General features: G+C 38.8%; 1 protein-coding gene across 1 annotated transcript; it reads left to right on the forward strand.

Moving 5' to 3' along the window:
* The first annotated feature begins 3,792 nt into the window (after window positions 1-3,792).
* Window positions 3,793-15,775, forward strand: AURKA (aurora kinase A). The gene is made up of 9 exons (XM_081325664.1): window positions 3,793-3,797; window positions 5,085-5,137; window positions 5,800-6,055; window positions 9,987-10,092; window positions 10,577-10,768; window positions 11,544-11,682; window positions 13,229-13,377; window positions 14,440-14,614; window positions 14,965-15,775. The coding sequence occupies exons 2-9, from the start codon at window positions 5,087-5,089 to the stop codon at window positions 15,148-15,150; spliced, it is 1,254 nt and encodes a 417-aa protein (XP_081181790.1). The 5' UTR covers window positions 3,793-3,797; window positions 5,085-5,086; the 3' UTR covers window positions 15,151-15,775.
* The last annotated feature ends 40 nt before the right edge of the window (window positions 15,776-15,815 follow it).

A 15,815-nucleotide genomic window follows, 5' to 3' on the forward strand; every position in this document is an offset into this window, starting at 1 on the left:
AAAAAAAACAAAAACAAAGCAATGCCCTTAATAAAATGTTGAGGAGCAGTATCCAAAAGACGAAAAAAAAAAAAAAAAGTTGGATCCACGATTTTTACCTGGATTCAGTTCAGGGCACACGTCTGCACAACCAGTCAGCCATGTTTTTAATATTTTATCATTGGGGCTTTAATTTAATTTTTTTAACATTTGTATTATTGTCCTAGAGGAGATCAACCCTGACTGTTGTTTAGAAGGCCAGATCCTGAAGCTAAAACTCAAATACTTTGGTCACCTAATGAAAAGGAAGGACTCACTGGAGAAGAGCCTAATGCTGGGAAAGATTGAGGGCAAGAGAAGAAGGGGACGACGGAGAATGAGGTGGCTGGATGGAGTCACTGAAGCAATAGGCGTGAGCTTAAATGGACTCCAGAAGATGGTAGAGGACAGGAAGGCCTGGAGGAACGTTGTCCATGGGGTCGCGATGGGTCGGACACGACTTCGCAGCTAACAACAACAATTATTGTCTTTTATTGTTGTTAGCCGCCCTGAGTCCTTCAGGAGATAGGGCGGCATATAAGTCCCAAAAATAAACAAACAAACAAATAAATAAATAAATTACAAACACAAGTTCAAAACTTTTGGCACCACGGGTCCAAATTGTCAGGGTTTGAGGTGGGCTTCATGTAAAAAATCAAATCAAATCATGGTACTGTTCATGGACAACCTGATCCCTACCAAAGGGTTATATCAAATAATTATTTCCTTTTCAATTCGATATTTAATTCAGGATACAAGCCTGAAATCTGTCACATTACAGGTAACCCTCGACTTACGACCACAGCTGAGTCCAAAATTTATGTTGCCAGCTGAGATAGTTCTTGAGTGAATTTTGCAGCATTTCACAATCTTACTTGTTACAATTGTCATGTCAGTCACTGAGGTTGCTAAATTAAAAATATGGTTAAGTGAATCTGACTTCCCCATTGACTTTGCTTGTCAGAAAGTCGCAAAAGGGATCACATGACCCCAGGACATGGCAACCATCAAATATGAGTCAGCTGCCATGTGTCTGAATTTTGATCATGTGACCATAGGGGTGCTGTAATGTTCGTGTGAAAAACGGTCATGTCACTTTTTTCAGTGCCCTTGTAACTTCAAAGGGTCACTAAATGAACTGTTGTAAGTTGAGGACTACTTTGTTCAGTAATAAAATATGACATGCACTGTTCTGTATTTTGCTAAGTGAGTTTTGTATCCCTCAAACCAGATTCATGTTACTTGAACTGGGCAGCTATATGAATGAAACAAATATTGTAAAGAGCAGCTATATGAATGAAATAAATATTGTAAAGGTCTTTTGGAGGTTTTATTTCCAGCCAAGGTGCTGGCAATTCTCTGTCCAATACATCTGATAGACACCAGCTTTGGGCTTACTGTACTTTATGAAATACTATGATTCTGTGTAATATTTATAATGTGGAATGAAACTTAAAGGCTGAGGAATAGATTCCCTCCTCTTAAATAAGGTACTAATTTAAGAAAGTTCCAGATTCCTAGAAATTCTTACTCAGCAGAAGAATCCAATCAGTTTAATTTGAATTTGAGAGAAAAATGAAAACTTAAGTCTAGCTGTGAATCTCCAGTTCTCTACCTATTTAAATGTAGATAAATTCAAGGAGGTCAATCCAGTTTTACAACCTTAGAAAATTTGAGCAATGTGAATGGGTCAGGCTTAATGTTCGCGACATAGCCTCTGTTAAACAGCACACCTTTCAATATAATTTGCTGAGAAAAAAAAGACCATATTATAAATACTACTTGCTTAAAGGTTTTCAGGGGTATCTGTAGAATAACAATAGTGTGGACTATTATCAGCCTTTAGTTTGACCATTGATCTTCCCTTTTTTATGCATCATTCCTGAGGTACAGTTAGCCCTCACCCTATTGGTTTTCTGAAAAGCCCTAAAAATACGGTTTGTCAGCAGACCTGGGGAATACAAATTGAGATGGAGTGGATCAAGTGGCTGATTTGATTGTATTGTTGCTGCCATGAGGGTGGGATGGGTTTTTTTAATGGGCATTTATTATATAGTGGATTTTTTAAAAATTGTGTAGGCTTCCTAGAGCTGCCTATGTGTAAATTGGGCGGCTATATAAATTTGTTTTATAAATAAATCTAGCAGGTTTTTTCTTATTCAATCTTCAGTATCTTCAATATTTATGGTATTTACACATCAGCATGCCCAATTACACTAATCCAAAAGAACAACGCTACTTACATCGGCTTCAAGAAATGGTAAGCGCATTGGCCGCAGTTCACCAGTGGGCGAGTCCATGCCAGTCATGCCCCATGGAAGCTGCCGCCTGTCACATGGCGGAGTGATACGACGACTTGACATTCTTTCTGAGAGAATAATATATCATATAATAGTCACACTTTGGAAATCTGTTCCTTACAGTCCTCATAAACTGCACATCAATCTACACTTTCAGCATGTTGCCTTTACAGAGGACTGGAGAATAATTTTTTTTTTTAAAGTTCATGGGTACTTCTTTTAAAAATTGTTTGTTTTAGAGAACAGTGAAGAACTGCTAACTTGACATGACAAAACAATGCCAGTAGTCACTGTACTGGAGGTACTTATTTTGAAAAATCCAACAAAGTTCAATTTCTCCCCTTCTCTTCTTGCTTTTGGAGGGAAAGTTCCTCGGCCGCAAAATGACTCTTGCTTGACTCAGAAATTATACAATCCCATTGTACGTTAGTGTTCAAAGAAAGAGGGGAAAAAAATCTTCATGCAGACCCTTCCTATTCCTTAACTTGTAAAACTCATTAGGATTATAAAATGCAGGAAAATCACAAGCATCCTTTTAAAAAAATCAGTGTGTTATAAAATGCCACACTGAACTCTTATGCCTTTACTCTTGCTGCACCTTGTGGAGATCACACATTGTCCATAAAAGCACAACGGTCCCTGACAATTGCAAAACTGGTGACAAATTCCAAAAGAGACCTCCAGCAACAATCATGCCTGATCTAATTCATCCATGGCTTGTTTGGCTCTTCTTATGCTCAAAGGCAGACCAATTTTATTAAGTAGTAAGGCGAAGCTACTGTTGTTCTGCCTATAATTAAAGGTCTGCACCCGATTAATGATGTCGATCCATCATACGCATCCAACCTGTCCTAATCATGCCTTGTGTCAATGGCTGAAATGTAACCCGCAGCAGCTTTCAAGGGGGTCCAACTCATGTAAAGGAATTGCCTCATTCAGACTTGGCGGCAGAGGCTTTCGTCTAAAACTGTGTCCGAGAGTGGGAAGGTAAGCAAGCCAAGCCTCTCCTTCTATCCTGGCCAGACGGACGCGCCACCGTTAGAAGCCGGTTGCCGTTGCTTGAGAAACTGCGCAATTTGCGTTGAGGAGAAGCGAGGCCAAACGCCCCCGGCGGCGCGATGACAAACCTCATGCGCCTGTTTCATTAACTAGCGTAGTGTACGCCTCTAACGTGCACATGCCCGATACGGTTACGCTCCTTCTTCGCTCCGCCTTTCTAAGTAGCTAAAGCGGTTGGGCGAGCCTTGCTCGGAAGGGGAAATCTGTGCTTGAAACACTCAGCTGAAACGGTTAGGAGTGCGGGTGTGGTCGACGGAGTTAGCCAATGACCGGTCGAGAGTCTGGGAGTCGAGGGGAAAGACTCGCCAATCAGAAGGCGCAGGCGGTTTAAAGGGCGTTGAAGGAGGCGGGCGGGCGTTTGAATTCAAACGGCGGTGGAGTCTGTCAGGTGGAGCGTGTAGTGGAGTGTGGAGCGTGGAGGTGAGGTGGCCTTTGAGAAGGGCGGCTGGTGGATGGTGGGGCTGTCGGGAGTTAAGTGCTGGTGGAGATAAGCTTTTTCCTAAGCACTGGCGCCCACCCGTTTGGTGGTTTCCATGAGCGTTATCATAGAATAGGTGTCGTGGCCGGGGAGGATGGGAGTTGTATTCGAACCGGTATAGTGACTAGTATTTTGGAACATCGTGGGACTGATTAATAACTGGTTTCGTTATTAAACCAAGGTGAAAGGTATGGCGAGGACTAGATGATGTTCTAAAACAGCCCTATAAATGACTTGCCAGTGATTTTGTTAAAAAGTTGCTTCCGTTGGAATAAGTCTCTTTTCAATTCCTTTAAAATGCTACCCAAGACTTGGTTTTCTTTTTTTCTTTTTTTTTGCCTGCCCTTTGATCTTACCTGCTGTCTAGCCTGCTTTTAACCTTAAAGGCAGAGGCTCCGACCATTATTTAAACTTTCTTGCCAGACTCTCATTTGCCAGGAAGAAAACTAGTAATATTCCTTATTGCATTAGGTACTATAGTTATCGAGACACCTTCGTTTCTGAGCAAATGGGCATACTTCCACCAGAATCTGGATTGCAGTTATCCGCCATGTTAATTTTCTAAGAATGCCTCTGAAGTCTTTGTGGACTCTAGAGGCATTCTTGGGGCAAAATGGGGTTTTATTTTGCAGCAAAATTCCTTTTAAAAAATGCTGAGTTCCAACTGAGAGATAATTAGTTAATTGGCACCATATTGTGGTTCCATGATTTAAAATATCTGTGAGAACAAACGTGGGTCCTGAAAAGTATGTTTAATGAAAATTATGAAACCATTCAGACAAACCAACATGAGCTTAGGCTTGTTTTTCAAATCTTTGGAAATTTTATGTCTCCATCTATTCTTGTTCCAGATGAAAACCTAAAAATTAACCTTAAGTCAGGTATATACATTACCATGGATAAGCATCTGCCTTTGTAACTTCAGAGAGAGCACAGTTATAAAGCCTTTTTAGCCATTCAATTTGTTATTGAAATGCTTTTATAACTAAAACTGAATTTCTTTGCCTGTGTGATGTATATTGTATTGTGCATTACATAGATAAATTAATGTGTTACTTCCTTGAGGTCAGAGTTCATGCAGTATGATGACTTAATTTTTCCAAGGATTACTAATATGAATAGGTTGAAGATATTGAAGTGATAGTCTTAAATAGCATAATGGAAAGCGAGTGACAAAAAGTTTTTATGTATACATGATGAATGTCTGGATTTTTTGTTCTTCAATACAGTAATGGACAAAACGAGCAAAGAAAACCAAAATGGACACCTACATAACAGCAAGGTAAAGTGACCCCTTGTGTGTATTAGGTGGTGTAATTCTTGCCTTTTTAGATCTCACCATTGCACTGCCCCTCACAGTCAAGTTTGGATTATTGTCAATGGGCTTGTATTTACAATCCATTGCAGTATCCTATGGTTGTGTGATAGCCATTGGTTAAGTTGGATTTGCACTTACAGCCATGTTATTAACTTACTGACCATGTCATTTGCTTAATTACCACAGAAGCTGGACTTTTGTCCTTCATAAAAATGGTTGTAAAATCTGGTCTGGTCACATGGTCTGACCCAAATAATTTATGACCGAAATTCTGGTCATAATTGTAGCTGTAAGTTGAAGACTACTTGTAGTAAACTTTTGCAATTTAAACCTGGGGTCTTCCAACCCCTAGCCGTGGACCAGCACTGGGATACAGGTAGCACACAAAACCATGCCCCCCTCTGGTCTGCAGAAAAACTCTATGGAACCAGTCCCTGGTGTCCAAAAGGCTGGAGGCCACTGATTTAAACTATGAACTTCCAAATACTATAGGGCACCAGGGTGTCCTATAGTGGTCTTATGCCGAAAAAAACAATCTTAAGAATTTTTGCAACTTCTGTTTTTCTTTAGGTGCCTGAAACAGTATTCAAAGTTGGTTTTTATTTTTTATTTTTTTAAAAAATCAGGTAGATGGTCCAAAGAGAATTCCTATGTCCCAAAATTGGGCAGGGAGGATTAGAACTCAATCGCAGCATATTCTGACTGCTTCAAATGTGCCCCAGAGAGTGCCTATTCAATCCCAGGCACAGAAACCTGCTGTTACCCATCCAAAATGTTCCAACCACCTAAGTCAGCAGCGACCAACATCTGCAGTTCCACCAACATCCAGGAATTTAGGTCCAAAGAAAGCTGGTATAATCTCTCAGCAGCCTTCTGCATCTGGTAAGTACTACTATTTCAGTTATTTCTAACTTTATAATAGTACTACTACTAGAAATCTATTGATGATTATGATACAAGTAGTTCTTGAGTTAAGACCACTAGTTCAGTGACTGTTAGTAGATGAATGAAGGGACTTGGAATTGGTCACTGAAATTATTGACATTGCAATGCCCTCATGGTCACGTGATCATTATCTATGCATTTGGTGACATATTTCAACTTGCAAATGGTTCCCAAGCACTCCACAATCATGGGATCTCTTTTGCAACCTTTCCTGCTGGCTTCCTTAGAAATCCAATGGGGAAACCAGCATGGAAGGTCACAACTCACTGGAATAAGTCTCTCTGGAATAAATGCTGTTCCCCAGCAATTCTGCACTTGTGCCATATTGTCCATTCACATTGTTCCTGAGCTACATAGTGCCTTAACACTCCTTGCATCCTTGTTCACTTCCCCATACTCTTTACCACCTGACAGCAGGCACTTGCCTGCCAGTCATCCTGGGACATTTAACTTCCTGCTGGCTTTCCCAGTGACTGTTTCAAGGAAGCCAGCAGGAAGTTGCCTCACCTAAAGCCTGTGGCATTCATTTAATGACAGCAACTGGGTCTTCAAGGAATTGTTTTACTAAGCAATGAGATTATGCTTTGCGACTATATCACTTTGCAATGGAAATTGTCCTAAATCAAGGACCATCTATAATAATGAGCAAAAAAAGCTTTAAAATAGTATTGGAAAATATAGTGAATTGCCATATATTTTCAACCTAAAATCTTCCACAGAAACGTGATTGGTTAGTAAGTATTGGTACAGGTAGTCCTCAACTGTCTAAGGTACAGACTAGAAAGTGTTTAGGGACCTTTCAAAGTTACAACATTGCTGAAAAATACCTGGTCCTCATACTTAAAACTGTTGCAGTGTCCTTGCAGTCATGTAATCAAAATTTGGTCACTTGTAAGCAGCACACATTTACAATGGTCTCAGCATCCAAGGGTCATTTAATCAACATTTGCAATCTTCCCAGCTGGCTTCCAACAAGCAAAGTCAATGGAGAAAGCTGAATTTGCTTGATGACGATATGATTCACTTAACAAACACAATATTTAAATAAATGCTTAACCATGAAGTTAAGTAGTCTTAGCTGCTTTCTCTTTATTAAACATTTGTGAGGAAGAAATATGAACATAGTAAATAGTGCTTTCTCGATAATGTATCTACTCATTGCAATATTCATTTCTAAATGTGGATATTTGTATTTGCAAAATCATTAGTTAAAAGATTGTTAAAACTGCATGAATCATGCAGATCAAATCAATGTAAGAAGATCTTTGCATGTGAGATGAATGGAAGGTTAGAGATTATTTTTGGGATTACTTAGGGGAATCAATATTCCTCCAGTTGGTGCTGAAAAACTTCCAGAGTATCACAAAATTTTGGCTAGGAGCATGTTTGAAATTGGCATTTTCTCACTTAGAGGCAGAAAATGTTACATAAAACGTCATTCATAACAGACATAAATACTGAAAGGAGAAAAACCTATCCAAAAAAGTAAGAAAGCTCAAGTACGTTCATGTGTAATACAATCCTGCCCTTTCTTCCTCATCCAATGATAGCCCTTGGACACACACACACACAGAGAGAGAGATTGCCTTTACTTGATTTAATGCACGGGATACTATGTTCTAAATATAGAGTACTTTCTTCATATAGTTGCAAGAAAAAGTATGTGAACCCTTTGGGATTACGTGGAGTTTTGCATGAATTGGCCATAAAATGCGCTCTAAACGTCATGTAAGTCACAACAATAGAAAAACACAGTCTGCTTAAAATAATACTACACAAACATTAGCTGTTGTCATGTTTTAATTGAACATAAGATGGAAACATTCACAGTGCAGGGTGGAAAAAGTATGTGAACCTTTAGACTTAATAACTGGTTGACCCTCCTTTGGCAGCAATAACCTCATCCAAACGTTTCCAGTAGTTGCAGATCAGACCTGCACAACGATCTGGAGTAATTTTGGACCACTCCTCTTCACAAAACTGTTTCAGTGTAGCAATATTCTTGGGATGTCTGGTGTGAATTGCTCTCTTAAGGTCATGCCACAGCATTTCAATTGGGTTGAGGTCAGGACTCTGACTGGGCCACTCCAGAAGGCGTATTCTGTTCTGTTGAAGCCATTGTTTTGTTGAATTACTTGTATGCTTTGGGTCATTGTCCTGTTGCATCACCCATCCTCTGCGGAGCTTCAGTTGGCGGACAGATGGTCATATGTTTTCCTGCAAAATGTCCTGATAAACTCTGGAATTCATTTTCCCATCAATGACAACAATCGTCCAGGCCCTGAGGCAGCAAAGCAGCCCCAAACCATGATGCTCCCTCCGCCATGTTTTACAGTGGGGATGAGGTTTTGATGTTGGTGTGCTGTGCCTTTTTTTCTCCACACATAGTGGAGAAAAACAACTCAATTTTGGTTTCATCTGTCCACAGTATATTTTGCCAGTAGTGCTGTGGAACATCCAGGTGCTCTTTTGCAAACTTCAAACGTGCTGCAATATTTTTTTTGGACAGCAATGGCTTCCTCCATGGTGTCCTCCCATGTACTCCATTCTTGTTTAATGTTTTTCTTATTGTAGATGTGTCAACAAAAATGTTAGCATGTGCCAGAGATTTCTGTAGGTCTTTAGCTGACACTCTAGGATTCTTCTTGACCTCATTAAGCATTATGCACTGTGCTCTTGCAGTCATTTTTACAGGATGACCACGCCTAGGGAGAATAGCAACAGTGCTAAACTTTCTCCATTTGTAGACAGTCTGTCTTACCGTGGACACATGAACATCAAGGCTTTTGGAGATGCTTTTGTAACCCTTTCCAGCTTCATGCAAGTCAACAATTCTTGATCGTAGGTCTTCTGAGAGCTCTTTTCTGCGAGGCATGGTTCACATCAGACAGTGCTTCTTGAGACGAGTAAACCCAAAACAGGTGTGTGTTTTTAAAGGGCAGGATGGCTGTCAGCAACACATCCAATATCATCACATTGGTTGGAGTCAAGGTTGGCTCACTCCTGGCTCCAATTAGCTCTTGGAGAAGTCATTAGGCTAGGGGTTCACATACTTTTTCCACCCTGCACTGTGAATGTTTCCATCTTATGTTCAATTAAAACATGACAACAGCTAATGTTTGTGTAGTATTATTTTAAGCAGACTGTGTTTTTCTATTGTTGTGACTTACATGACGTTTAGAGCGCATTTTATGGCCAATTCATGCAAAACTCCACGTAATCCCAAAGGGTTCACATACTTTTTCTTGCAACTGTATATCTAGAGCAGATAGAATATCTTAGATATGACTGGCTGGCTAGCAAGAAACACTTAATTCTAAGTAATGGTGTGTCTACTCTGAGCTATTTTGATTATGGTGCTACATAATTTCTAAAGATAAGTAGAATACTGTACAGATAAAATTGCAAGGCAAGTGTTAATTAAATAAAGGTGTGTGTGTATGTATAGCGAATCCTCATTTAACAACTACCTCAGTTACCATTTGCAAATATAGTGGTGAAAAAACAATAGTAAAAGGTAGCAAAAAAATTTCTGACCAAAATGCACACTTATGACTAAATTTCTGTGCCTAACAAGGCATGCCAGAGTTTAATGCTGGGTTGGTGCACAAGAGAACTTTATTTGAACGAGACAGCAACAACCAGCGATTTTCAGTATCTTCTCGGTCACAAGATTTTGCTTAGCAACTATGTTCCTAGAATGGATTATTGTGGCTAAACACAGATATCCTACATCTTTAATTTTTGCACCATCTATAAAGCGTACACTCCTCCAAACCTGCCACAAAGGGGAACAATTTAAAAGAAACTGCTCAATTTTTTAACTTCAGAGCTTGCTTTTAGAAAATTTAACTTTTCCTATGCACAGAAAAAAAGGCTGAAACTGAAGCGGTGTCAGCTGCAACAACTGAGGCCAAAGGAGCTTCAGGCTCAAAATGTGAGAGCAAAGAGGGATCAAAAAGTGAAACTAAAAGGTAAGATTTTATTTTGTTTCTCTGGGTGGTTATATACAAAGGTATGTACGCTTCTTATTGAGAGATTCAGATGGATCCAAGCCTGTTAGCCTTATGTAAAGGACTGAAGGCTTAGCTGTTTTCCCAGTTATGAGTCAGCTGGTTAGATACCCTTGTTAATGTGTACGTATATTTTTTTTCTTGTGAGGGGTTATTATCCTTGGGATTTTATGTTGTAGGTTTTTTGTGTTATTTTTCAAGTCAGAACATTTGCACACCTATAAACATTTATGTAAATGCAGTCTTACTGAGAATGGTCTTCAAAGAAAGCATTTTCTTCTACATTCCTCAGGAAACTAAAGTGCTTTTGCCTATCCCACTGTGCCTCTAACCTATCTCCACAAAAGTTTGTTCTTTTTAAGGATATCCTATACAAACTGCTAAGTTTAAGGAGAGAACAAAATGTTCTTATTTCGTATTCTAATGCTTTTTTTTAAAAAAATAGAAAACAGTGGTTCCTTGATGACTTTGAAATCGGCCGTCCTTTGGGAAAAGGAAAATTTGGAAATGTGTACCTGGCTCGGGAGAAACAAAGCAAATTCATTTTGGCACTGAAGGTCTTATTTAAATCGCAGTTGGAAAAAGCAGGTGTAGAACATCAGCTGCGGCGAGAAGTAGAAATACAGTCTCATCTTTGGTAAGGTTGAATAAAAATACAGATGGGTAGCCTGGAGGCCATATACAGTAAACCAGGCTTACATTGCCAAAATAGGATAGTAAAAGAGTAAACATTGAGTAGTACAATTATTGTTCAGAATTAAAGGTAAAAGTGAGAGGTGGAGACCTCTGGGAAGGGATTCTAATTCTCCATTTTCTCTTAACACAGAGATGGCTTTGGAGAGAGGTCTTTGATCCATTTATCAGGTTTTGAGGGTAGGAATGAAAGGAGGCCAACTGCTCTCATTCTTAAACCATCTCAAAGCCTGTAAATCAGTGGTCCCCAACCTGTCTGGCTTTGCAGACTGGTGGGGGGTGGGAGTGGGCATGGTTCTGTGTAAGTAGCAGGCATGCGCGCAGCTCCATTTATGCGAGTGGTAGGCACTTGCACATGCATGAAAGTGCCTGCTGCTTGCACAAATGGAGCTGCATGCACGTATTTACCTGCTACTTGCACAGCCTAGTTCTGAATGGGTTGTGGGCCCAGTACCAGGTTGCGGACCCCGGCTTTAAATTACCCTTAAAAGTGACCATTTTTGGCCAATGAGAAAGTGATGAGAATAGTTTTCCAGATGTTTCTGTTCTTGTCAAAACTTTTTCAAATAACTGAAAAAACTTGAACCAACTTTTTCTGGTAACGTTGAAGAGTTTGCTTGGCTTCAGCCTCTCATGTTTATTGCTTGTATATAACGAGGGAATTACATGTTTAGCTTATTAATAGCAACTCTTTAAAAATCCATATGCCTGTTTTGTAGGCATCCCAATGTTCTCAGGCTTTATGGTTATTTCCATGATGCAACAAGAGTATACTTAATGCTGGAACATGCACCTCGTGGAGAAGTGTACAAAGAACTTCAGAAGCTTAAAAAGTTTGATGAGCAACGAACGGCTACGGTACGTTTTGCAAATGGCAATGCATGCTTTTTCTCCCTTTGGAAATGGATGCTCTAGTCTAGCGATTTGAATATATACTGAATAGCTTTGGTTTAGAGATAGGTTTAAAAGATATTCATTTTGAAATTTTCATGTAGGTAGAAAAGTTCATAGCTTCTACCACTGAAACAGGAGGCCAAGTGGGAGATCTTCACTGAAGCTTTTTTTGCAGATGAAGGCAAATATACGTGTCTCAGGATAATATTGCAGGATTCATTTGGAGTTGGTTACGGACCAGAGAATTATTCTTCGAAGTTTTCAGACTTGTGCTGGAGCCCATCCTCGGGGAATGTTTGCCTGTTTTGTTTAAAACTTCTGAAATTAACAGAGAAAACAACTTATTTAAAAAGCTCAGCTTTCACAGAAGAGAATGGAGGTTCAAAATAAAATGGCTATTCATTGTATCTAAATTATGGTGAATCCATAACCCAAGTGTTTTGGCTTAGATGTCGACTGCCAATGGCTGTTAATTCAGGATTTTTGTGCCATAGTATATTTTGTATTTTTTTTCTTACTTAAAATGATATCTGAGAAACTTTACAGGCTCATTTTTGAGCTGATTTAATTCGCCCTCTGCATTTCCAATGTAAAGCCTCATTATTTTCATGTAACGATGGGAGTACTATGATTTTGTTGCAAATTTTTCCATTGGTCATCTGATTTGTATATATGCAAAGGGAGTACTGTTTTTCTTGTCCTTTATGGCAGGAGTCACCAATCTCCGGTTGGTGGACCAGTACTGGGCCCCGGCATGCCAGCAACTGGTCCACACAAACAAGCAAAGCCCCATCCGTGGAATGCAGGCAGCACACAAAACCAGGCATCCTCAGGTCCGTGGAAAAACCTCTCCACGGAACCGGTCCCTGGTGCCCAAATGATTGGGGATCTCTGCTTTATGGCATGGCTAGGGATTTTTTTCTTAATGAAAGATCTTTGACAGGGTTTCTAAAAATGTATTTGTTTTTAAAATGCTCTTTAGGCTTTGGAACACTGAAAATGGAAATACAGCTTTGGAGATTTGCAGTTTTTGGAAAGTCTTAAATAGCAAAAGAAAAAAGAAAGAAACAACTGGTCTACAAAGAACTTGAGTTAATGGGTGGTTCCCATCCATCATGTGAAAGTAGCAATGAATGGGGGAGTGGAATAATGCCAACTTGAGAAAGACTATTGACCCATTTTCAGTAGTTTAAGGGAGATCAAATATTACATTTTCAGACGATTCCAGAAGTACATGCCTTTTATCATTGATAAAACATGAAATTATGGTGATGCTTTAGGTATTTAACTACTAAGAGATCCATAACGGTTAAGGAAAACTTCACATTTCATAGTAGAGACTTGTTATTTAGCCCAATAATGTAGTAATTTTCCTGTTCTTTTTGACAATTTTTTTTATCATTGTGCCTATAGTAATATAAGATGAATAAATGCTCATTGGCCATATCTGCTTAAATTACATTATTTGAAATTATTAAGCCTTATTTGCAAATGTTGGTTTCTTCTACAGTATATGACTGAACTCGCAGATGCATTATTATATTGTCATTCAAAAAGAGTAATTCATAGGGACATCAAACCTGAAAATCTTTTGCTGGGTTCAAATGGAGAGCTCAAGATTGCTGACTTTGGATGGTCTGTGCACGCCCCATCTTCTAGGTAGGAGACTTTTTAATACTCAAGTTTGAGTGTAGAATTGGCTTAGAATTATTTGAATATACAATGTACTTTTATAGAAGTAGTAAAATTTACAAAAATAGCTAAATTCTTTCTGATTGTTTCAGTTGAGGAGGATATAACTTAATTTGAAAAGATGTTTAAAGTAGTAGGGTTCGTACTGTAATGCTGGCAGCCATGTTTTACAGGTGAATACCAAAGTAAATTGGCAAGAGTCACTTTGGTGTAATGGTTAAGGCATCATGCTAGAAACCACGAAATCAAGTTTGAGTGCTACCTTAAGCATGAAAATGCAGCAGTGTGACTTTGAGTCACTTTTACTCTCAGCCCAAACTCACAAGGTGGTTGTTGTGGGAATAATAGGAGGAATAAATATGAACATTCACTGCCTTGGGTTATTTATAAAAATAATAAAGGGGTTAAAAAAAAACCTTCATTCCTATGCCATTCTGTTCCTTTCCCAACTGAAACTATTTAGGGGCTTTAGAATTTCAGAGTTGTTACTGTGTGGAGCATCTTAGAATGTACATTTTTGAAATTATATTATGTAAAATGTAACAAAGAAAACCATTTAATGCTTAAATATATAAGAAAGCAGACCACTTTAACCCAGAATTCAAACCAAAATATCATACCAACTATCCTAGCTAGTTATGAATGATAAATCAATAGCAAGTTAGTTATGAATGCAATAAATGAAAAAAATATTCATAATGTCCTAGAATCCAAGAAGGTAGGTGGGAAATGAGGGCCAGTAAAAAAGAACTAAGGGTAATGATATGTAGAAGTGTGAGCAATGGAGGACTTATTGTTCTTCAAAACAACTTTGGATTTGAGTTTAAGATAGGAATGTTTCTTGTGACATCCAAAAATGTCAAGTACTTTGGGATAGAGATGGCAGAAAGATTTAGGGTTAGGTAACATTCATAAACAAAATGTCTTAAAACATGGTAGTAATAAGCAGAGTAGCTTATGAGTATTAGTAGTATCTGTCGTGTTTTTTTAAATAACATGGTTTGTTGACAGCTCTATACTTTATCCTAGGAGGTCAACAATATGTGGCACCCTTGATTACCTGTCACCTGAAATGATTGAAGGGAGGACTCATGATGAAACGGTGGACCTGTGGAGTCTTGGTGTCTTATGTTATGAATTTTTAGTAGGAAAGCCTCCTTTTGAAGCAGAAACATATCAGGAAACATATAGAGCCATTTCAAGGGTGAGTTGAATTTATCTGGCTTCATGTACCCTATATTATTTTTGTTTTCTTACAATCCATGGCTCGCTCTATGAGTAACCTTTCAGATTTTGAGGTGTCTAAAACTGCTTTAACAATTCCCTGATGTTATTCAGGGATTAGAATTTTGTACTTAACTAACATATTAGTACCTTTTTGTCAGCTGGCAAATTCAGGTTCAATTCCTGCACTAGTTCCCAGTAACGATTATTTGGATGGTGCCTTACATTGATATGCTACTGCCAAACTAAATGTTATTTTCCACCTGGACTCTACAATGGGAAGAACTGAATGCAGTGCTTTGTGTGTAACTAATTTTCTTTGGTTTAAAGGTGGAGTACAGATTTCCTCCTTTTGTAACAGAGGGAGCACGGGATCTGATTTCAAAGCTCTTGAAGCATGACCCAAAGCACAGATTACCACTGGAAGATGTACTTAAACATCCATGGGTTACATCAAACTCTACTAAGTCTCCCAAGCCTAACACTGAGGAAACCAATGTTGCTAATAAAACTTAAGTCATAGCATAATAAGCATTGCTGACTGCATTTCCAAAGTAGCAGGGATGGCAGCAACTGTAATACATCTGATGTAAGAAGCATAGAATTTGTTTCAAAAAGAAGTCAGTTTTCTGCACATTGAACTGTTGTATGAACACTATGAAGTCTGAGCTGCAGTTTGAACAGGCATGCTGCAATGCTTGTAGTTCCATTCAAAGCAATTTGTGAATATCTGGAACATACTTGAACTCTGCATGTGATTCAAAGCTTCTGGGGCACATCTTGTTCAGGATTTTCTCAGTTCCTATATTGTTGATCCTCCTTGCTGCTTGATAGCCACATGAAGTTGTTGGAACAGTGCAATAACACCCTAAGGTTAACCTGTGCAGCGATGTGACATGGATAATGTCTGCTTCTGTAAATAAGAGCTAATTGTGCTGTTATTGTCCTGTCTTCAGTTAGGAAATACTTTGAAGACTAAAGACTTTATAAATCATAATTCAGTGCTTTAAGACAGCTTGTTCTTGGATACCTAACTGCTTATTCAGTGGGGGTCAGAGATATCCTTCCTAGGATAACCTTGACAGTGAGCAATTGTACATTTTAAATTCTTACAAGAAAAAAATGCATAGACTATTTTTAATTTTTAAATGTATTTGTTGAAGCATTAGTAAAACTTTATT

This window comes from Vipera berus, assembly GCF_964194415.1.
Source record: "Vipera berus genome assembly, chromosome: 3".
Classification (NCBI taxonomy): domain Eukaryota; kingdom Metazoa; phylum Chordata; class Lepidosauria; order Squamata; family Viperidae; genus Vipera; species Vipera berus.

Coding starts and splice junctions, on each gene's coding strand:
- AURKA (XM_081325664.1), top strand. CDS start 5,087: ATGGACAAAACGAGCAAAGAAAACCAAAATGGACACCTACATAACAGC. Junction 10,093..10,576: donor TCAAAAAGTGAAACTAAAAG/GTAAGATTTTAT, acceptor TTAAAAAAATAG/AAAACAGTGGTTCCTTGATG. Junction 10,769..11,543: donor GAAATACAGTCTCATCTTTG/GTAAGGTTGAAT, acceptor CCTGTTTTGTAG/GCATCCCAATGTTCTCAGGC.